Source organism: Garra rufa, chromosome 22 (genome assembly GCF_049309525.1).
Source record: "Garra rufa chromosome 22, GarRuf1.0, whole genome shotgun sequence".
Classification (NCBI taxonomy): domain Eukaryota; kingdom Metazoa; phylum Chordata; class Actinopteri; order Cypriniformes; family Cyprinidae; genus Garra; species Garra rufa.
In genome coordinates, this window is record NC_133382.1 from 5,467,906 (window position 1) to 5,491,826 (window position 23,921).

The following is a 23,921-nucleotide window of genomic DNA, read 5'->3' on the forward strand; positions in this document are numbered from 1 at the left end:
TGTGAGTGTTGGATATTCATACTTAATGGGAAGTTGTAGAAGGGATTTTGGTTGATGTTAATGGTAAAAGAGAAAGGTAAGCAGCTCTAGTTTTAATAATTCATTTTATTAAATTTATTGACTAAACGTAATTTTATTTAATTATTTTGGCACGACCTTCTCCTGAAGTGATGAACTTCAAATTAATTTCATGCTTTCTGTAAAAAAAGGAAGCAGAACTCTGTGGAGCCACTATTTCAATGTTTATGTTGCATCCAAAACCTTAGACCAAGAAATGCAACATCAAAACTACCTCAGATTACATTGCTGCTAGGTTTCAAGAAGTAAAGCTGTAAATCATCAAAGTGCACTGAACATTACAGTCATTAGGCTGCTTTGTCAGTGTAAATGTTACTTAAGTATAAGCAGACATGGTACACTACAAACAAAGCATATTGTTGTATAATTATGTTTGTTTCCTAACATTGCTGAACATATTGGACTGTGCAGTTTTGCGAGCTGTGTGCAAAACGAGCTGCAAATGCATTTTATATCAAAGGACTGAAAAAAATATCCAGATTAATCCAAAAACACTGCTGTTTTGCTGGGTTTCAGTTATGTTTTTAAATCTTCAGACGTGCCAACAAATGGGAAAAAGTTGAATTTTAAACTGTATTTTAAAACAAATCACTTATTTTGTACTAAAATGTAATTTATTTACAATTATTATTTCAATAAATACACTAAGTAATTCCTTCATTTAATTGGCTCTTGTAAATTCACCTGTGAGAAGAACACGGTTTGTCTCTTTCACCATAGCAACAGCAGGTCGGTTCCTGTAAACACTGGTTGCTATGGAGACAGCTGTTTAAAGGAAATCAGTCGGTCCGGTCAGTTAGAAACTCAAACGGCAAAATGGAGGAGAACGAGTCGCTAAAAGTTGACCAAAGATTTGATTTCTTAGAGAAGTGCGTGTCGAAAGCGTTTAATGTGAAGTCTGACCGCTGGCAAAAATGTGTCGCCACAGAGGAGCAGCGGCAGCTCATTCAGGACTTTCTGGATAAATCTGAACACATGATTTTGGTTGTGTCGTTAAACTCCTCCGGACAGCTGGTCCCTGCTCTCGGACTCATGGGAACCGGGAAGAACAAGTCGGTTTATTTCGTTAAGCGGCGTAAAACCGCACTGTCCGCTGATAAAATGAAAACACAGCTGTTTTGTGGAGACATGTGCCACTCTCCTTTGGAGCAGTTTTCAGTGCTGGTAGAAAAGGTGAGTCGATGCCTGATTCGCCAATGAATCATTCTTTTGAACCGGTTCTTTTAAATAAATCATTAAGATTCGTAATAATATGTTTAAGTTGTGAGGCTAGCTACATGCTAAAGACTTTTTAAACTGTTAAAGTAGTTATTAATCTAGAAATATACTGTAAATACAGCCACAGACAGAGAGCATTAGTAGTTAACCTTACCAAATAACGTTACAGTATTTTACACTAAAGTTAGTTTACAGCTAACATACTGCAGCTATATTGTGTATCGTGAGTTTACATTTTTTGAGTTTTTTTTTTTTGATAATTAGGTTTTAAGTGACTAAGTTAATTTATGTTTTGTTTTCCGTGACAATATTTCAACAGTCCTCTGTTATTCGCTGTTTAGAATTAAGAGTTGTTTCGCCAACGAATCATTTGAGTCGGTTCTTTGGAAAGAATCGTTCAAACCAGCACGCAAAGCTGTTTGAAAGAATCGGTTCACGTTAGTACCCACCATTGCATGAGAGTTTCTGAGTTTATTCACACTTAAGAGCATAGAAAGGATGGATGAAGCTCTATTTACATACAATCGACTGAAACCAAATATGCAAATACATTTTCCATGAACTGGGTCTTCATTAAAGTTCATTGTATGTCACAGACACTGCTATATTGTTGTGTTTTAATTACTTTTTTTTAATCACATGACATTAAGTTCTAAACAAATGTCTCTTTTCCCATATTATAATGAATATTGTCTAATGTTAGAAAGTGTATTTGATGGTAGTTTCATATAATTCAGTGAGTTTAAGTATAGCACAGATTAGTTGTAACACTGTTCTCTTCCACAGCTTATTGAACAATTTGGTTAGAATTGCACAAATTAATTGTTTTTTGCTTCTGATTTGTTTTGCTCAGGGATTTTGCTCTTCACTGTCCTCGTGGTTTGTTTTTGCAGAACTGTCTAAGCATGAAGGAATTCTGCTGCCGTTGGCTGTAAATTTGACAAACTTTATATGATGAGAAGTTGAGTGGTGTGCAAAAGCACAGGTTACAGCACACAAAACTGGAGCTTTACTGAATTGTGCTTATGTGATCATTGAGAGACATGCCATTTTTAATTCAGAAACTCATTCTCATTCATCATTGTTCAGGGCTTACACAAACAGGACAGAAAGTCTGAGGCCAAGAAAACATCACAGCAGTTTCCAAGCAATGGCCATTGACCTGCCTGTCACTATAACAGTAGCAGGTCAATTCATGTAAACACTGGGTTATTATGGGGACAATGGGTTAATGTAATCAACTTATGGTGTAATTATATACTTGAAACCACAAAGTTTGCACAAAGGTGTTGGTGAAGCATATGATCCAGGACTTTTCTTTGTGTTCCTGTGTTTCTCTGACAGGAAGTCATTTTGCTTAAAGGTGCCATAGAATGAAAAACTGTATTTATCTTGGCATAGTTGAATAATAACAGTTCTTTACATGGACATGACATACTGTGAGTCTCAAACACCATCGTTTCCTCCTTCTTATATAAATCTGGTGTTTGCAAAAGACCACTGAAAAATAGGCCAATTCCAACAAAACAGCGACTATTACGTAAGAGTCGTGATCATTAATAGTTACGCTCCAAACATTTGCACAGCCCAATCATCAGAAGTTCTGCAGCTAGGCTATTGTGAAAAAAAACAAAACAAAGCGAGGACAATCACGAAAATGGCAGATCACAGAATTAAATGTTATGTTCCAGGTTGTGCTGGGGATGTTAAGTGCAGGGATGGGTTGGTGTCTGTACTCAGAAATGCAAGGAAAACAAAAAAGGCGTTCTAATACAATAAGACAACCACTACAGGGACACAGTTAGCCTAATGCTAGCGGTATCCTGTTACATTGCAGTACATAAGATTTCACTTATCACATAAACAGAGAGATGGCTGTGCGTACGATGGCGAATGATTTACAGATCCTGAGCATCACTAACAAGCATCTAAACTTGTAAAATATGTGATAAGTACTGCCGCTGTAGTATAATGTTACACAGAGCAGGTGCGATCACAAAAGTGAAAGTAAAATGATCGTGCATTCAAAACGGCAGTTTCAATGACCTGCATAATAGCGGCTCGAGCTCCGTGATTAAATATATATTTTCCTCCATGTGTGAGCTACTGAATGAGCCGCTCTGTGAAAACAGCCAATCACAGCAGAGCTCATCATTATTATTCATGGACCTTCCAAATAAGGCAATAACAGACCATTTCATTCTAGAGACAAATCCTAGGGTTGTAAATGGACCTGTAAAACCATTTCTGGAGAATTTTTGCCCTTTCCTGTGCCGTATATAACTTCTATGGAAATATCAGAGAACAATTTAAAATTAAAGCTGCAAGCAGCGATGAACGGGCCCTCGCACCCGGGCTCACCGCCGACCGGTGGCTTTAGGAAAACAGCAAACGGTGGGCAGTAAGCTTTTAATACAGTAAATATAGGAGAAATATGTCATAAGTCATTTAAATGTGCCAAACTTGCCGCTGCCAGCTGGTGGCGCTATGCCTATAACTGATTATTGGCATGTAGATGTGTTCAGGCTAGCACTATTATCAAACATATGAAGTTTGGTGCAGATTGACCTTGGTATGTTTGAGTTAGTGAAAGATATGATATATCCTGCTGCCAACAGGTGGCGCTATGATAATATCTGAATATTGGCCTTTAGGTGTCTTCAGGCCAGGACTCTTACCAAACCTGTGAATTTTGAGGCAGATCGGACATTTTATGGCTGAGTTATAACAACTTCTATGTCCATGGCGAAACAACAAACTTTGTCAGGCCGCCACGGACACGCCCTTTAACGAAAACTCAAGATCTTAGCAATTTAACATCTCTAAGGTCTATAGATCAGACTGACCAAATATAATGTTGATTTCATTAAATCTCTAGGAGGAGTTTGCTATAAACCTAACCCCCTGCAAGGACTTCAGATAATATGCTACAATTTCCCTATATTCTGATGATGATGATGATGATGATAAGAACATGTAATTCATGATGATAACAAAATGTTATTATTGCTTGCTTTACGTCCACCAATTCTGCTTAAATGTCATAGTTACCTATCTGTACAATTTGTGTGTGGATATTGCTTTGCTGGTGACTCCTGCTATAAGACATCACTCTTAAGCGCTACATAACTAAGAATCAATTAGGAAAACGGTGCCCAGTTGGCACATGCATTCACAGTAACCCTCTGCCAGTTTGGATTTAAAGTTTACTGAATTGAAAGGGTTAAACTTTAAAATCAACACACAGACACATACACACAATATATAAAATTTTGCCATCCAGTTTAATTTGTCAATATTAACTATATTAGTTAACATGAACAATAATTAAATAGCATTTATTCATGTTAATTAATATTAACCTAAAACAACTATTCATATATTGTTTAAAGGTAAATTAGTATCTTTTAACATTAGTTTATGTACTGTGAATTAACATGAACATGAACACAGTTCATGTGGGTGTACAGCAATACACAATAAAGTGCTCTATAAATGCTTCATTCTTTCAAAATATCTTTAAAAATCAAGTTGAGTATTGTAATGGGGCGATATATATATCTCATCTTAAAATGGTACAATTTTCAGATGTTTTGAACAGATAACAGCAAAGTTTGTTTTGTTGTCAAAGTTTGTCTTGAAATTGTTCATTTAAATTTTATATTCAATAAATAACACTATGAAAATAAATGTCTATCAATGAAGATAAATCGCTCATGCAAAAAAGTTTTATTTTTCTTAATCTTTTGCTATGTGACTGAATAGGACAAGTCCATGGTATAGTTCAGTAAAAAAAAAAAAAAAAAAAAAAAAAAAACTGCAAAATTAAAACAAAGACTTAGTGACCCTTTATATTTTCTCAAAATATCAGACTCTCAAAGATCAGTCATATTTATGTTGATTACACTACATATGCTGCAGACCATCTTTGAAGAAGAAATGCACATATGTGTCACTGCTCTCTCACCCTCTCTCCCTTTTCCCCCTCCCCCCTGCACTCTTCACTCACTCTGACAACACAGAACACACACACATAGATATACTGTCAGGCAGAGTGACAGCAGGTTTCTGATTTATTTTTTAAATTTTCTTTAATTCATAGAAGCTTGTATAAAATTGATATTAACAGCACTTGTTCAGAATGATTAGATCTCTGTGTGAAAAAAGTTTTAAAGAGTTTGGATGCTGCACTTTAAAGATATAAAAGAATTACGGTTATCTTTTTTACTATATCTTTAAAAAATCACCACGTCAACACCGTTCAAGATATCCCAAATCCCCTCACAATTTAGCATCTTCAGAATCTGAAGAATCTTCATGTTAAAAAAGTTTGGTGTGAACAGCTTGTTCTTCTTAGGAGGAGTATGAATTTGTTTACGGCCTGATTTTTCCAAAAATCCACATTCAAATCAAAATAGCCGGCTTCCTGTTGGTCGTAGCTAATGGGTTTGATTTAGAAAGTTATCCAGATTGATGAGAACAATATATGGGCAGAGTTTGGTGACTGTAGGAAAAACTAACCCCCCAACTTTTGTCAAAAGATGGCGCTATAGAGTGCCTGCTCCACACCCATTTATGACCCTTTGCCAGTGTCTAACTGTGCGTTCACACCGCCGCCGGCGAGAGCGTCAAAATTCGCTCTAGCCGCCCTGCATGCAACGCTGTAGAAAGATTCCTTGACGCTCTGACCATCGAACGGTTGGTCTTGTATTTAAAGCGGCCGCAAAGCAAACAAGCATGTCGATCTTGTGCAGACTGACCACAAGTAGGGTTAACCTCATTAAATATTTTAAACATGAAAATAAGAAATTGAATTTAATATAGTTACATGTTTGCTAACGAAATAAACCAATTAAAAGCCATTTGCATGGATTTTTGGGTGGATTTTTGGGATTTTTGGGTTTTGTGTTCATGGTTAAGTGCAAACTTAAAAATAGGGACACGTCCTAGATTATGGGGAATCCCGCCACAGCAATAATTAACTTCTCCATTTTCCTTGGGAACTAATGTGGCCGGAACCAAGTTTACAGGACTGCGTTCTTTGGAAACCTCTCAGCGGTGAACTTCTACATTCCGATTGGTTGCCGCCGAGCCGCGTCATAGCTCATTACCATAAAGTTGACCTGACTTCAACTCTCCCCGACGCCCACACCGCCCAAAACGCGCCGCGCCGCTCTCGCCGCTTCTCGCCGCCGGCTCACATTGAAAATGAATGACTTCCGGCCACTTTGACGCTCTCGCCGCCGGCGGTGTGAACGCACAGTAACTATCATTAATATTGATGTGTCTGTTGAGTTTCATGAAATTCTAAGCATGTTATCTGCCTCGAAAAGACAGGAACCTAATTTTAAAGTTTGACACGTTGCCATGGCAACAGCATTTGATTTATCATCAACCCCTTTACATATTCACATCGGCCGTGTTTTGACATTATTTTGATGAAGTTTGAAGAAAATCGAGTAAAATTAAGAAGCTGATTTCAAAGCATTTTGAAAATGACACACTTCCTGCTGCCAGTTGGTGGCGCTACAACTTTGACACATAATAGTCACGTTTATGTAATCGGCATCATACAACGAACAAACTGGTGAAGTTTCATCAGAATCAGGCAATGTGTGCAACAGTTATTAGACACTTCCTGTTTCTCATTTCTCGCCATAACTTTGTCGCCTTGCCATGGCCAAACCGTTCGAGATATCAAAAATCCCCTCGCAATTTAGCATCCCCAATGTCTTGAGATCATGCTGACCGAGTTTGGTGACAATCCCACGGAAATCCTGGGAGGAGTACATTAAAATCCAGAGCATGCACTTTTTAAACAGCCCTAAATATCTCACTTCCTGTGGGGTGGAGCCTATGACATAGAGTACAAAAGTTGTTTGGCTCAGTGAGATCTATATGTGTACCGAGTTTCATATCAATACGTGCAAGTATGTGTGCGCAGTACATCAAGTTTTCAAACTGTGTTCCAGGGGGCGCTGTAGAGGCCCTGAACCACGCCCGGGTCCCAGCCTCTGTGTCGTCCTGATGGCCGCAGATTCCGACGTTTGTGCAAATTTTCAAGAGTTTTTGAGTATGTTAAGGCCCCCAAAAGTGCCCGGAAGGTTGGAAAAAAAAATAAATAAGAACCCTTAGAAGAACAATAGGGCCTTCGCCCTTTTGGGCTCGGGCCCTAATAATGTATCAATGCATTCTATGGCACCTTTAAAATTCTTCGCAAGCATTAAAGTTTAGTAAATTAATGAATTGTGCAAACTTCATTTTCTACTTTCTTCTTTCCCATGTATTGAGGTTGTGGAACCAGTGTTGTCCAATACAAGGAACCACCGGGACTTTCCTCATGTCATTTCTCAGGACCTCATGAGACACATCCACGCTCTCAAAAACAACGTGTCTGTTATCGCTGGACAAGTCAAAGGCAAAACACATCTTCCCGTGCCTCCAGGATTCGAGGAATTTGAGCCAGTCGCTCATGAGGGAGATAAGAGGTGGGCTAAAAAAGCCATGACATTTTAATAAACATCTTTTCTTTTTTTTTCAGATTTGGTGTTCCTGTTCAAAAATGACCTGCCTTTCAAAAATTATATGATAATATGCAATATTATCACCAAATCAAACTTTTTTCAGCTCATTTTTTTTTTTTTTTCTTTGGAACTGATTGATCATAGGTCTTATTAATCTGAGTGTATGCACGTCAGTTTTTGAATAAATATTGCCAAAAGGATCCACAAATAATGCTTTTTTCCCCCTCAAAAACTGATGTGCATAAGTTTACTGTAGATCAATGAGGCCTATGATAAATCGGTCCAAAAAAGAAATGCAAAACCTGTGCAATTTGAAATACAAGAAGTTGACAAATAGATTGAAGTCAATATTTTGTGATAATATAGCATGAGAGTAAATTTATACGCAATTTCTCAATTTTTTTTTCCCATACCTGGAAGTATGAGAAAAAAAATCCCCAAAACATTAAATTTAAGTTAATGGTTTTGCATTTTAGTTCAATGCAACAGCATTAACATTTTCAGGCTCAAAATGACTAGAAACACAACATATGGTTAACTTATTTGATTAGTTATTTGAACCTTTGCAGTGTGCATCTTGTGGATAAACACCTCATTCATTCGATGGAGACTGTTGTGATTGATTGGAGTCACCAGGTCTATAAGGTCCTGAAGAAGGACTCATCAGAGCCGTTACTTGAGGGCAAAAACCCCACTCCACATGCAGAGATAAACTTTTGGAAAAGCAGGTTAGTCCTGGGAATTTAGTCACTCTGATGTTGCCTGGAAAGCTCCTTCAGCCTTGTCTGTCCACGTTATGTTGTATTGTAGGCTTGCTGATCTTCAGGGAATCCATAACCAGTTCCAGTCCCCTCGAGTGCTGACGCTGGCTGAGCTCCTGGCCGCCGTCGACAGCAGTTATTATCCTGCCTTCGCAAAAATGCTCCGGGACGTTTCAGAAGGTATAACATCAGGTTCTACCATCAAACATGCGATGCATTAATTGTGTGAAAGCTTTGAATCTTAATTGCATTTGTAATGTGTTTATTAAGCTCGAAATGAGACGAGGGATATCAATACCTTCCTCAAGCCAATAGAAAGACTTATAGAAGATCTAGAGAATGCAGACTTCAGCGAAGTGAAAGGGAAGATCGCTCCTCTCATGCACACAGTGTGTCTCGTCTGGGCGAACTCCAAATACTACAACAACCCAGCCAGAATCATAGTGCTTCTACAGGAGATCTGCAACCTCCTCATCCAGCAGGTAAATTGCGTGTCATACTACACTTTATATTTCATTGACTTCCAATATTTGCATGTGAATGCAGGATAGTGTTGTATTCTGCTACACTCCAAAGTCAAAGTTTGGTGAACTGCAAATTTATATCACGTGAAACCATGTGACCAATAGAGAATCGATATGTGACCCTGGACCACAAAACCTTAAGTAGCAAAGGTATATCTTGTGCCAAAATAATTAGGATATTAAGCAAAGATCATGTTCCATGAAGATATTTTGTAAGTTTCCTACCGTAAGTATATCAAAATTGAATTTTTGATTAGTAGTATGCATTGCTAAGAACTTCATTTGGACAACCATTTTCTCAGTAATCAGATTTTTTTGCATCCTTAGATTCCTGACCAAATAATGGCCTGTTCTAACAAACCATACATCAGTGGAAAGCTTATTTATTTAGCTTTTCTATGATATATAAATCTCAATTTAAAAGAAATTTACCCTTATGACTGGTTTTGTGGTCCAGGGTCACATAATTAAATTAAACATGAATTAAAAGAACATAAGTTTAAAACTGCAGCCTAATAGGAACGTAGAGATGGATGCTTTTACAGTTTGGGTTTATTTTATGTGTTGAATTTTAAAATGTTTTTAAAAGGTTCATGTGTTGTAGATGTTATAAGGACAAGTTCTGAAATTCTGTCTTTTATTTACTCTATTTCATGTCATATGTGACCCTGGACCACAAAACCAGTCTTAAGTCGCTGGGGTATATTTGTAGCAATAGCCAAAAATACATTGTATGGGTCAAAATTATTGATTTTTATTTTATGCCAAAAATCATTAGGATATTAAGTAAAGATCATGTTCCATTAAGATTTTTTGTAAAATTCCTACTGTAAATATATCAAAATGTAATTTTTGATTAGTAATATGCATTGTTAAGAACTTAATTTGGACAACTTTAAAGGTGATTTTCTCAGTATTTTGATTTTTTTGCACCCTTAGATTCCAGATTTTCAAATAGATGTATCTCGGCCAAATATTGTCCTATCCTAACAAACCATACATCAATAGAAAGCTTATTTATTGAGCTTTCATATGATGTATACATCTCAGTTTTGTAAAATTTAACCTTATGACTGGTTTTGTGGTCCAGGGTCACATATGTCAAATGCATTTTTTTTTAAATTTCTTTTGATAAGATACGCTAGTAATTTTTCATTGTAAGATATGGAATATAGCAAACAAAAAAGATTAAAAAATATATTATTCAAAATTTATTTTCTTTTTTGAGAAGGAAGCCATACAGGTTTGGACAAAGAATGCAAATGACAAAAGACTATTTGTTTACATTTTTATTCCTAAAGCATTCACACTGTCATTTTTAACACTGAACCTACAGATACAAAACAGAAGGCATAAGGATATGGTCTCAAACGTCTTAGAAAGCTTTTATTACTTTGCATTGCAAAATTACAGAACTTCCTAAATAACGCCATATGCTGTGTAAATGTGCTTGTTGTGTGTGTGTGTGTGTACATATGGTGCAATTCGTACTAGCCTATAACTCTTAAGAGCTTATGTCCAGAGAAATCATAGAGCAGCAGCAATTCTTCTGTTGATCAACTGCAAGGAAACTGTGGTTTTAATCTCAGACTGTTTTGTTTGATGTTCACCAAGGATCAGATCGCAGCATTCACACTTATTCAAATAAACCACACTAATTTGAGTTTGAATCAAAAGTGTGAACACACCTTTGGATCAGTTTGGTTCAGTTACGCACCATGAAAGAAAGCTTTGCTTACATCATTGTTGTTTGTCAGGCCCGGAGTTTCTTGAACCCAGAGGACATCCTGAAGGGTGATGTGCAGGAGAGTCTGTCCCGAGTACAGATGGCTATAGATGTGCTGATACACTTCAGGGACACATATGAGGACAGAAGGGCCAACTTGAGTCAGTACCAGAGGGACCAGAATGAGGTTAAGCCTTGGGATTTCTCACCCCTTCTGGTGTTTGTCGGGCTGGATCACTTCATGAAGAGACTCAGAACAATTGAAGTAAGTGGAGAGACGTTTTCATGTACCTGCACATGTTCACATATGTGCATGGTGTGTATTCAGGCCATATATGGAATTATTTTAATCTGTAGTGCAAATGTGATATCAGTGTTGTCTGGTTCTTTTTCATTGTCACTGTCTAGACTCTCCTGCTGACTGTACTTGATATGATGAAGTTGGAGAAGGTAGAGTTTGGAGGGATTCTAGGAAAATCTCTGAGCCAGCGCGTCCAGCGCTTACATGAAGAATTTTTGGAGACGTATAAAACATTCTCAGAGAAGCCGTATGACTGCCTTGATGTTAGTAATGTGGTAAGTGGGCAGTGTTTCCAACAAAACGCAACTGTGACAGTTGACGTACTGTAGCTTTGACAAACAATGATTTTTTTGTAGGAGTTTGAAACAGATTTCACAGAGTTCCAGCTCAAGGTGGAGAATACCGAGCGGCAGCTGAGTACAATCTTTTGTCATGCTTTTGATGATGCTTCTGGTCTGGAACACGCATTCAAGGTGAGCAACACTTTCTGAAAGTGTGACAATAAAATAATGTGCGAAAGCCTTTTTTGGTCTGGAGATGCACGCATGCTCCTGCTCTTAGTAATAACAAAGAGTTTGGACATTATACATAGACAGTTTCGGTGCTTTTCTGTCTTTAATGAGTTATAGATACCTGCATATTATCAAGTCCCAATCAGGAACGCAGCCTGAATTTTAAGACTGGAATGCACACAAATCTCCACAGACTCCAGATCTTTAACAGAGCTCGGTTTGAACCCTGCAGGAGAAGAAAACACGCTTTAGGCTCTTTGAGTTGTAGTCATTTGAACTTGCAATGAGCAGAATATTTCACCCTGGAACATGTTTTCATTACTGCTATATTTGATTTTTGTAGTTGATAGTGCAGTGAACCATAATATTAAAAAGTATGTCTTTGGATGTAGTTGGTGGAAAGCATTTGTGTTTCTGAAATACAATAAACACAACACAGTTTCAAAGAGCCTGTGTTTGGCAGGTTTTGGACATGTTTGGCAGACTGCTGGAGCGACCCCTGATAGCAGCCGATGCTCACACTAGATATCGGATGCTGATCAAAATGTTTGACAAGCAACTGGAATGTTGCATGATGATCTTCAAGAAGCAGATGCAGACAGAGGAAACCCAAGGTTCAGTGTTCATCTTCATTATTCACAAACAACATCACCGGGCTGTTTGCTATTAACTTGACATCTGCTGTTTATTGGTCTTCCAGGTTACTCGCCTGTCTCCAAGAACATGCCTGTTGTTGCCGGAGGCTTGAAATTTGTCCAGCAATTGCAGGAGCGCATACAGATCCCTTACAATAACTTCAGATTCATCAACCACCCGTAAATATCTTGTGCTTGCTGTTTGTTGGGAAGGCTTGATTGGACTTGCTTCTGTGTTAAACCATCACTTTATTTGTCTGATAATAGTTGTATGGAGTCTGCGGATGGAAAAGAGATGATCCAGAAATACGATGAGTTGATGCAGGAACTCAAACGGTCAGTGAAAATAGTCTATATAATGTTTTTACTGTATTATATCCCTGTTATTAATCCTGTTTATCTTTTTTGCCTGTCCTAGCTGATAACTTTGATCCCAGATGAACTGTTTTTATTTAGCCAATGTACAGCATAGACCGCTATGACCCACCTTTGTTAAAATAAATGAGGCTTTTTATCGAAAGACCTATATGTGACCCTGGACCACAAAACCAGTCATAAGGTTAAATTTTACAAAACAAAACAAAATGTATGCATCATATGAAAGTTCAATAAAGAAGCTTTCTATTGATATATGGTTTGTTTGTTAGGATAGGACAATATTTGGCCGAGGTACATCTTTTAAAGATCTGGAATCTGAGGGTGCAAAAAAATCAAAATACTGATAAAATCACCTTTAAAGTTCTCCAAATTAAGTTCTTAACAATGCATATTACTAATCAAAAATTACATTTTGATATATTTATAGTAGGAATTTTGCAAAAAATCTTCATGAAACATGATCTTTACTCAATTTCCTAATGATTTTTGGCATAAAAGAACAAATATACCCCAGCGACTTAAGACTGGTTTTGTGGTCCAAGGTCACATATTTTCTGCTGCAAGCATGAGCAGTAAGGTGTAACATGAAGATAGGGTGGTATTGCTGAGGGACCTTCAAGCTCTACATGGAATAAACAAATAAAACATGATTTATTTGCTCATTAAAGCCACTAGTGCCAGTAGATTATTACTTCAGGGTCTCATTTGCTCCAATTATGTGCAGTGCTTTCATGCTTCCATATCATGGCATGAACAATGGTTGTGTAAAGCGTCACTGATGTAGAAATGTATGCGAGTGTTACACAGGCGTCTGTGTGGCCAAGGACGTGAATGCATGTGTGTGTTTCCCTTCATATGAGAAACAAATGATGCATTTCCCAAGGAGCCAGAGCTGCGTATTCTCCAGTCAGAAATTAAACCTCCTTGATAGGTGATGGTAATCAGCGATGTTGCGTAAAACACAATCTAGCCGGAGCTGTTATTGGTATCTCTAGTCATTAGATCTTGACACTGAGATGTATGACTTGTGTGAAGCAAAGCGATATTTGATTTCATGGACCGCAGCTCTGCAACTCTAATAAGACGATCAAGCTCATCCCAAATCCAATAAAGGCCAGAGTGTACGGCCTCTCACAATCGGCCTGTAAAGAGATTACTGTAACAGTACAGGGACCCGACGTGCCTTCTTGATGAATGCTGTGCCAACGGTTAAAACCTTTTTATATGCATGTAACCCTACTAAGATAAGCATTTCATATGTTCAAAACTGATAATTGCATACATAAGAGTTGCTTACGTTGAACTTTTAAAGGGATAGTTCACCCAAAAATAAAATTAAAAGATGATTTACTTACCCTCAAGCCATCCTAGGTGTATATGACTTTCTTCTTTTGGACAAATACAGTTGAAGTTATATAAAAAAAAGTCCTGGCTCTTTAATGGCAGTGAATGGCTGTTGAGGTTTTGAAGTCCGATAAAGTGCATCCATCCATAATAAAAAGTACTCCACACTGCTCCAGGGGGTTAATAAAGGCCTTCTAAAGTGAACTGATGCATTTGTGTTAGAAAAATGTCCATATTTGGAACTTTATAAACCGTAAACTTTACTTTTGGCTAACTGTTGTATATGCGTTCACAAAAGAGTGCCGTTCCAGGGAATGACGTAGCATGTAGGCGAACGTGGAGATGAATGCAGAAGTACAAAATGAGGATTTGTAAATAAAATGTCAGAGGATTTCGATGTAAGCCAAGAGGAGACTAGCTTTTCTTTGATGTAAACAAAACTTGGTTATTCTCACCAGGGCTTACACTACATTACGGTTTTCTTACACAAACGTGTTGATACGCTTCAGAAGGCCTTTATTAACCCCCCTCCGGAACCATATGGAGTACTTTTTATGATGGATGGATGCACTTTCTTGGATTTCAAAACCAGCCATTCATTGGCATTGTAAATTGTTTTTAAATATTTTTGTATATAGCCTTCACTTTCATATATTGGTCTAAAAGTCATACACACCTAGGTGTGTAAATCACAGGCTAATTTTCATTTTTGAGTGAATTATTTCTTTAAGAAGCTTCTTTATGTTTTGTTCATCTTGGCAGTTTGAAGCACTGCCCACGTTTGATGTATGAAGAGCAGCCATTCATTAAAATCCCTAATTTTAGCATACATCAAAAAATGACATGTTAGTAATTCTCCTGCTGCCTTTATCACCAGATACGCCTCTAAACTGTATGATGTCTGGACGAGCTCTGTAGCTGAGAAGTCACAGTTTAATCTCCAGAAGCCGCTGATATCCCGAGAGAGGAGAACGAGACTCATCTCTGTCAACTTCAGCCCGCAGGTCAGGCTGTCGCTTTCCTCACACACATATGTTAATATCTACAGACCAGTTCCCTTATCGAATGTGACTCTCGTCTCACCCTGTAGCTGGTGTCAGTGCTGCGGGAGGTGAAGTACCTCGAGGCCAGGCAGGCTGAAGTCATTCCAGATATGGCTGCAGACATTTATTCCAACAGAGAGCTGCTGTGGCAGTATGTGGCCAATCTGGAGCTTACAACCAACTGGTACAACAAAGTGATGAGCACCGTGCTCGAGGTGGAGATGCCGCTGATCCAGAGCCAGCTGACAGACATTGATGCCAAGCTCAAAGAAGCTGAGGACAACCTCTGCTGGACAAGCCAAGGTAGAGATGATCAGTGTTGAACACTCAGATAACTGAGATTGATCCACTGCAGCTGTTAGTGTGATGCAAACATCATCATGAACACTCAGTCACATCCTGGAGGCTTATTCAGGGAAGCACAGGTGTTATATTTCAGAACACTTACACTTTTTCAGGGATATCTGAAGATTTTCCATAAAATATTTAATCAAAAGCACCTTCAAAATGGTTATCATAGTTAAATAAAACTATTAAAAATTAAAACCATAAAACCAAATTATTAAATCAGTTACTTAAAAAAACATAAATAAAATATAAATCAATTTTTATTTCAGCAAGTTGCCAACTTTTCTCATTTCAATTTAGTTAAACTTAATGTATTTTTACTAAAACTAAAACTGAAAAAACTTGTGTATTAAATAACTTAAAACTAAAACTGAAATAAAAATGTAAAACTGCTAAAAATGACAAAAAACAGACCACAAATTACTAAAATTGAACTAAAATTGGAAATAAAATTGAAAAATAAATAACAAAAACTGGTTCAAAATATTAATAAAAACTAGTATTTTAATAAAATAATTCAAAATATCAGCACTGTTCAGCTTTCTTTAACATGAGTTTAGTTATATTGTTCTTGATTTTTATGAGTCTGCTTGTTACCTCTTCTTAATCATGCTTTTTTTTTTAACATTTGTTGAAGAAGTAGTTTACATCATGTTGTTACAAACCTGTATGATTTATTTTCTTGTGTTGAGCTCAAAAAGCTATGTTTAGCAGATTATTCATGCTGCTCTTGTCTGTATGATAGAAGTGAACAAACCACAAAATCATTACAACAGTCATAGTGGCTTAATTTTTCCCCCAAGCTGTAAGCAAATCATATAGGTTATATACTCCAGATTTTTATATACTAGTCTACATCTGTAATTTATTTTCTCTGGTAGGGATTTGGGAATACATCCAGGATGTCCGTGAGACAGTACATGATCTGGAGCAACGCCTACAGAGGGCTAAAGACAATGTTGAGGAGATCCAGACTATCATGAAGAAGTGGACTACCCCAGTCTTTGAAAGGAAGGAGGGGAAGAAAGATACACTTCTAAACCTGGAAGATAGGACAGAGCGTCTGGAGAGAACTTACGGCCAGATCCGAGCTTCAGGAGCCAAGATCCATGTGTTGCTGAAAGTATGCAATGACAAAATCCAATGGGAATCCCATCAAATAACACTTGACAGAATGACGCATGTTAATGGAGCCGTTCACCCAAACATTTCTACTCCTTATAAGAATTATTCTTTTGTTTTATTTCAGGACAACCTGTCACTCTTCAAAGCAGATCCATCATCTGGGCAGTGGAATGTTTATGTAGATTATATTGATGAAATGGTCATCGACGGTTTCTTCAACGCTATCGAGAGCTCCCTCAAGTTCTTCTTGGAAAACACAGGTGTGCTTTTTAATTCTTTTTTAAGACTTACTGAAAATTATTATAGGGGCTTGCCTCATTGCAGACTGATTGCACTAAAACAAATACACCAATCCCCTGATACAGACCAGAAGGCTGGATTAGCCCCGCTCTTTGAGGCCCAGCTGCTTCTGCAGGTTCCTGAGATTGTGTTTCAACCGTCGTTGGAGTTTGGTGCTTCAGACGGGTTCCATGATCTGGTGGAAAGCCTCATCAATAGCATCTTTAGGATCTCTGCTCTTGTGCCACGATTATCTGAGCACTGTGGTTTCCCACACTATCAGGTACTGAGCCAAACACATCATTTCATCTGGATTTAGACTGTGAAAAGGTGTCTGTGCCCTAATACTTCTGCAGGCCCATCTTTTCACACCAAGGACAACTGAGGGACTCATATGCAACTATTACTGAAGGTTCAAATGCTCACCGATACGTCAGAAGGAAAAATTATGCAATCAAACCGGGGGGTGAAAACTTTTTGCATTTGAAGATCAGGGTAAATGTAACTTATTTTGTCTTCTGGGAAACATTTATCTTCTGTAGCTTCTGAAGGGCAGTACTAAATGAAAAAAAAAAAAAAAATAGGCAAAAAAAAAAAAAAAGGTACACATCCTTATACTGTTCAAAAGTTTACACCCCTGGCTCTTAATGCGTTTTTTCTTCTGAAGTATCAGTGAGTGTTTGAACCTTCTTTAATAGTTGCATATGAGTCCCTCAGTTGTTCTTAGTGTGAAAAGATGGATCTCAAAATCATACAGTCATTGTTGGAAAGGGTTCAAATACACAAACATGCTGAAAAACCAAAGAATTCTCACTAAACAGAAATTTTTTACAGCTGTGGATCATTCAGGTATTGAGAGTATTGAGTCATTTTTATAAACTCAACTATTATTTTCTTTTGTGGAATATATGTAAAGTCTTTTATTTGAAATGTCTTATTCAGGTCAGTACTAAATAAAAATCATAACATGCATTTTATATGGTGCCTAATATTTTGGTAAAATAATTAAAATTTTGCAGATTCTGCAAGGTGTATGTAAACTTTTGACTTCAACTGTATGTTTAGATAAAGTCATCTTGTTCCTTCAGGCTGATATGGAGGACATGGTGGACTTTGCGGAGTGGAGGCATCTTCTGATGGAGCGTGTGCGGAAAGTGATGGGACAGTGCTGCGAGTACCGTAACAGCCTAGAACGCTATGCCTACCTCTACGTTGACGACCGGAAGGAGTTCATGCGCCAGTTCCTGCTGTACGGTCACGTGCTCACGAGCGAAGAGATCGAGGCCCATGCTGAACACGGCGTCCCAGAAACCCCTCCGACTCTGGATTGCTTCCGCGAGCAGGTGGACTCATATGAGCGCTTATATGAAGAGGTGCAGCGGCTGGAGCCCGTCCACGTGTTTGAGGGCTGGATGAGGGTGGATGCACAAGCTTTCAAATGTGCCCTGCTTAACGTCATCAGAAAGTGGAGCTTCATGTTCAAACAGCATCTTATTGATCATGTGACAAACAGGTAAAGCTAATTCCTAATTCTGTGACAAATATATAATATATATATATATATATACATATCATAGCCAGGGCTCTGTGATTTATGCAATGTGGAAGCCACATACAGAATCATGCAATCCAGTCAAAAATATATGATTTAAATTTTGAATGAATAAATCAAATGTAGGGCTGTACACTTATTCAGATGGCCATATGGACTATAGTCTGTGAATATTAAATTGCAAAAAGACTGTTTAAACATGTCTCTGTGTGAATTAATGGAGCAGACATTTTTCAGTGTCTGCGCCATTTATTCGTATAAAATGCGAGTTCAGTTTAACTTGAAGAAATTATGACAGAACTATAGTACTATTATATACTAAAATGTACTTTACAAAGTAATAATAATTAAATTTATATGTCTTAAGGAATAATCAAAAAATGTTTCCATGTTTAAATATTAACATTAAATACCAGTGCAGCACTTTGTTTGCCAAAAAAATTAAAGGGTTTGTTTAATTTTTATTTGATAAGAAGATTAATTTAATTGTTTTTGTGTTATGCCCTTCATTTGATTAACATAACAAATAAAATACACAACAAAGAATTTCTGAAAACTTTGAATAAATAAATAAAGTTGTTTTCAACAGTTCAATTGATTAGACATGGTTTTTGATTATTAAAATTTGTTTAAAAATTAAAAAGAAAAGAAAATTTGAAATTTGAAAATTGAAAAAATAAAATGGAATCTGTGAAAAAACACATATTTCATAGGGCCCTAAAAAAATATTTTTGTAAAACCTTTGTTAAATTGTGTAAGTTTCATGATTTCAATTAATTAGACATGCTTTTTTAATGCAAAAATGTTATTTAACCATTAAAACTGAATCCAGAAAAATAAATAAATAAATACATAAATAAATAAAAACAGGTTTCGTAGGGGCCTATTTAAGGTACCAAATGCTCTGCCTGATATTTTTTATATGCCTTTTACATTTACATATCTGTTATGTTTCTGGCTCTAGTCTGTCTGACCTAGAGGAGTTCATCAAGCTGACAGAGGCTGGTCTGGGAAAGAAGGTGGAGGAGGGCGACTATAACGGTCTGGTGGAGATCATGGGTTACCTGATGGCGGTAAAAGAGCGTCAGAGCGCTACTGATGAGATGTTCGAGCCTCTGCACCACACCATTGATCTGCTGAAGACTTATGAACAGGAACTCCCAGATCTCGTATACAAACAGCTAGAGGTACTTTTGTCCATAAAATAATACTGAAAACCTCTGAGAGAAGCTTAAACTGAATCTGATTGATAAAGCCATTGAACTGCTTAACTGTGGCAAAGATTTAGCATGACAATCTTGATTATCAATAACTGTTAACCTGATGTTCTCTGTGAACATTCTGAATGTAAAATGGTATTTAGACCAGACCAATTTCTATGATGGTTCTGGGCCATATTGACGAAAATCTATAGACCTTTTTCCTGAGTAAACGATGAGCGCCGCCATTACGAATTCTAACGTCAGATTGAATGCTTTTCTGTTCCGGTTTCCATAGGAACCCATTCAAATAGCGTCCATCTGTTTTTAATGTAGCTAACGTCCGCTGCTTCGTGTCATCTACTACACACTCATTAAAGTTAGGCACTGACAAATGACAGTCATTGCGACATTGCCAAGTGATGGCGCTATGGAGCCATGTGATTTTTAAAAACATTTTAATAGGATTAACATTAGTTTATTAGCTCGGAATATACCCTAATTTGACTAGAAACAATGCAGACCGGAAATGCAAAGTCGGACTTACTTCCGTGTTCAGGAAAAACGTCTATATGTAGCTAATAATATATGAAGCAACCCAAAAAACACATTAAACATCATACTTTTGGAAATGTAAGGCAAGATGGAGGTTATCTTTAAAAATATATGATTGTTTTTCTATATAAACGCACTAGATGGACATGTTTGACCCTTGCACTTGCGTCTTGTGCATGCCGCTGTTCTAAAAACGTGGCTGTCAAGTTAAAATAAGTTTAGCTCTTAAAAAATTAATCCTTTTTTTGATGGACAGGTGCTGCCAGAGAAGTGGAATAACATGAAAAAGCAGGCAGTATTGGTGAAGCAGCACGTTGCTCCTCTGCAAGCTGGTGAGGTGGCTAACCTTCGCAGAAAATGTGCCTCATTCGATGTGGAGCAACACACCTTCAGAGAGCAGTTCCGCAAGAAAGACTTCTTCAGGTACACTATGCAACCTGGAGGATAACAGCAATCATGGCTACAGCAGGAGATTTGGCCAAAAATGCTACCAAAATGAATGAAAATATCCCCTAAATTCAAGACAAGGTGGCAAAAAATGCCCCTGAACAGTTGACCCTTTGCAAAAACCTGCCCTCCTTAATTAATGTTGCTGTGTCCGACAAACAAATCCGCTGTCACACTACACATCATGTACTCATGCAGTGAAAAATACATCACAGAGCAAAGAGGAAACTGACAACACACCGACAGACAAGACAGAGACGGTTACTTCTGGCATGAAACAAGGTTCTCTTTCATAGGTTCACTCAATGCTGCGTAAAAGCTTTACGCATTGGGAACACCCCCAGGTGTGACGATTGTCTGAAGCCTTATAGAATCACGCCAATTCATTGGCTGATGGCACGAAGCTCCACCTCACGTCTTACGTGACCAACCTAGACAGCGTCCGTGCTATCTTATCCCTCAGATTTTCCTCTCTTCAGAAGCGTTCGCTTCTCCCGTTTTTTCTAAAAGTCCAATTTCGACGACATTTGTGGATTTTAGCGTTTTTCCACTTCAGCGACCGCATTAGTGGAATAATATTCTCCTAGCGGTGAGTGGAATGGATTTTCGTCGATGCCAACCGCCGTGCTCTCGCCTCGTTGCGAGTGACGATAAGCATGGTAAGCACGTCAGATGCGCGACGCTATTTTTGGCATTTCTATTTGCAAGTGCTGTGAAAATTTAACTTTAAAAACCTTGCGCTCTAGACTCGCGGTTTTTGATAATTAATCCGCCGCTCCCTCCCGCCGCGCATCTCTGGAGGCCTCCTCCCTCCGTGAAGCCACGGCCTGGAGTCCGGATGTTGAGTTTGAGGCTATGGAGAGTGAGCAGTTTTCACTTTCTCTTCCTCCATCGCCCGAGCGCTGTCGCATGGTTTGTCCTGTTGAATTTTCTCGCGGCTGTATTGCGCCCAGCCCGGAGGCACGAGATTTCGTTTCCTTCGGTATGGAAGACATTTTATTTACCGCGGCCTCCGACTCTGAGGATTTCGGATCCGCATCGCTCGACATTCTCCTGCCTAGCGGCCAGGAGGCGCGGCCCTCCCCAGCCTATTCAGAGCTGGTTGACGTGTTAACGTGGGCCACGGAGAAATTGAGGTTAGATTGGCCGGACGAGCCTTGTGAGTCCCAGTCATCTAAGCTTGATGAGCGTTTTCTTTGTGGCTCTGGATCACGTCCAATGAGACGTAAGCTGCCTTTTTTTTTCCTGACCTGCATCAAGAGATTTCCAGGTCATGGAAACAGCCTTTCTCATCCTGTCTCACTAATGCAGCGGCCGCTGACTTCACCAACCTTGTGGGTTCTGTGGAGCAGGGTTATGCTGAAGTCCCGGCGGTCGAGGACACTTTGGCTGTGCATCTCTCGCCTAACTCCGCCCCTTCGTGTAAGTCCTGCCCTCTTCTTCCTTCTAAGCCTTGTAGGACCACTTCCGCTTTAATCGGTAAGTCCTACATGGCGGCGGGACAGGCAGGTGCAGCCATTCACACCATGGCCATTCTTCAGGCCTACCAGACGGAGGTTTTGAAGGAAATGGACGAGGGAGATGGTGTGACCCCCGAATCAGTCAAGGAGCTTCGCAGAGCTACCGACCTAGCCCTTCGTGCTACTAAGCACACAGCTCGTGCGGTTGGATGCAATATGGCAGGCTTAGTGGCGGCTGAGCGCCACTTATGGCTAAATCTCACGGAGATTAGGGAGAAAGAGAAGGTTTTCCTTCTCGATGCCCCTATCTCTAGCTCTGGCTTATTCGGTGACGCGGTTTCCACCGTCGTGGATAAGTTCAGGGCTGCTAAGACGCAGTTAGCTGCGTTTAAGCAGTTTATGCCACGCGTGCGTGCGAGTCTGTTAGTGCTTCATCCTCCAGGGAACGTCCGGCCCCTAGGAAGGAGCCAGTCGGTAGAGTTAGTGACACAGCGCATCCCCCATCGCACACGGTCTGGGGAGCCCGTGGTCGCTCTGCTGCTCGCCAACACCCCTGCAAGCGGGTAGATTTAAAGCACCCTAGTAAGCCCCCTGCGGCTTCTTCGGGTCACTCCTGATACGTGTATCAGGAAGAGGAGAGCTTCCCCCGTCTTGTTGGATTGCGACAGACCGTTGAAGCGTATCTGTCCGTCCCCAGTACGCTCTCCTCCACCAACTGCGCAGTCCTTGCCGCTACGTGCGTTTCAAGGTCCGCAGACCACTCCTCCTCTGTGGCGATCGTTGAAGGTAGGAGACACCCCAGGTTTTCTCCCCTCAGGGTCGCTGCACGCTGCAGGTATTGTTCGCGCTGTGAGGGACGCCCAGAGCTTTTCCCCCGCGTCGGCTCCTCCTGCCCTTCCCGTTGTGGCTTTATCAAGCCACGCCCCTGCGCATGAGGATGCTGTAAGCTCTCCTCTGTTGCGGCAGGACACATATTCTTCCCTTCTAAGGGACATTCACAGCGGGGACCCAGAGTTGGTATCCCCCTTGAATTGTCCCACGCTACTACCTCTATCAGCATTCCTTTGCGCATGGCAGGATCTGCCAGGAGTGTCGCCCTGGGTTCTTCGTACAATCCAGTTTGGCTATACGCTCCAGCGCAGATGAAGCTTCCTCCCTTCTGCTCAAAGGGGCGATAGAGGAGGTTCCCTCTTCGGATCTAAATCGAGGCTTTTTCAGCCGGTATTTTTTAGTCCCGAAAAGAGATGGAGGTCTGCGTCCCATTCTGGATTTATGCAAACTCAATTATTCTCTCTACAGAGGGAGGTTCAGGATGTTGACGCTCAAGAGCATTCTTTCCCAGGTCCAGGAAGGGGACTGGTTTGTCACTGTAGACTTGAAGGATGCCTACTTCCACATTCAGGTTGTTCAGAAGCACAGGAAGTTCCTAAGGTTTGCCCTTGGGGGAAAGGCTTACCAATACAAAGTTCTTCCTTTCGGTCTAGCTCTAGCCCCGAGGACATTCACCAAGTGTATGGATGCCGCTCTGGCCCCGCTGAGGCTCCGGGGGATCCGAATTCTCAATTATTTGGATGACTGGCTCATTCTAGCCAACTCCAGAGAGCAGGTGATTTGTCACAGGGACTTTCTTCTTCTCCACCTTCGCGCTCTAGGCCTCAGGTTGAATGGCATGAAGAGTGTGCTTACTCTGGCTCAACAGACCACGTTTTTGGGAGTGTGTCTGGACTCGACCATGATGCGGGCCCATTTGGCTCCCGCTCGAGTCGAAAGCATCAAATCGTGTACGGCCCGCTTCAGGTCAGGCCGTCACGTGTCAGTGGGCCTATGTCGCATGGGCCTAGGCCTATTAGCAGCGGCCTCCCCAGTTCTTCCCTTGGGGCTGCTCCACATGAGGCCATTTCTATGGTGGATG

The 23,921-nt window shown here is 39.6% G+C and overlaps 1 protein-coding gene across 1 annotated transcript in view; it reads left to right on the forward strand.

The window, feature by feature from the left end:
* Window positions 1-894: 894 nt before the first annotated feature.
* dnah9 (dynein, axonemal, heavy chain 9) overlaps window positions 895-23,921 on the forward strand; it is a 129,381-nt gene continuing 106,354 nt past the window's right edge. The window contains exons 1-19 of the mRNA XM_073828970.1: window positions 895-1,251; window positions 7,588-7,784; window positions 8,390-8,548; window positions 8,631-8,761; window positions 8,852-9,063; window positions 10,863-11,096; window positions 11,240-11,407; window positions 11,489-11,605; window positions 12,108-12,258; window positions 12,345-12,459; window positions 12,547-12,615; window positions 14,879-15,005; window positions 15,092-15,347; window positions 16,274-16,515; window positions 16,642-16,777; window positions 16,883-17,079; window positions 17,885-18,309; window positions 19,313-19,535; window positions 20,359-20,525. Of these exons, the coding sequence (XP_073685071.1) occupies window positions 895-1,251; window positions 7,588-7,784; window positions 8,390-8,548; window positions 8,631-8,761; window positions 8,852-9,063; window positions 10,863-11,096; window positions 11,240-11,407; window positions 11,489-11,605; window positions 12,108-12,258; window positions 12,345-12,459; window positions 12,547-12,615; window positions 14,879-15,005; window positions 15,092-15,347; window positions 16,274-16,515; window positions 16,642-16,777; window positions 16,883-17,079; window positions 17,885-18,309; window positions 19,313-19,535; window positions 20,359-20,525 (3,683 nt within the window). The remainder of the gene's footprint in view (window positions 1,252-7,587; window positions 7,785-8,389; window positions 8,549-8,630; window positions 8,762-8,851; window positions 9,064-10,862; window positions 11,097-11,239; window positions 11,408-11,488; window positions 11,606-12,107; window positions 12,259-12,344; window positions 12,460-12,546; window positions 12,616-14,878; window positions 15,006-15,091; window positions 15,348-16,273; window positions 16,516-16,641; window positions 16,778-16,882; window positions 17,080-17,884; window positions 18,310-19,312; window positions 19,536-20,358; window positions 20,526-23,921) is intronic.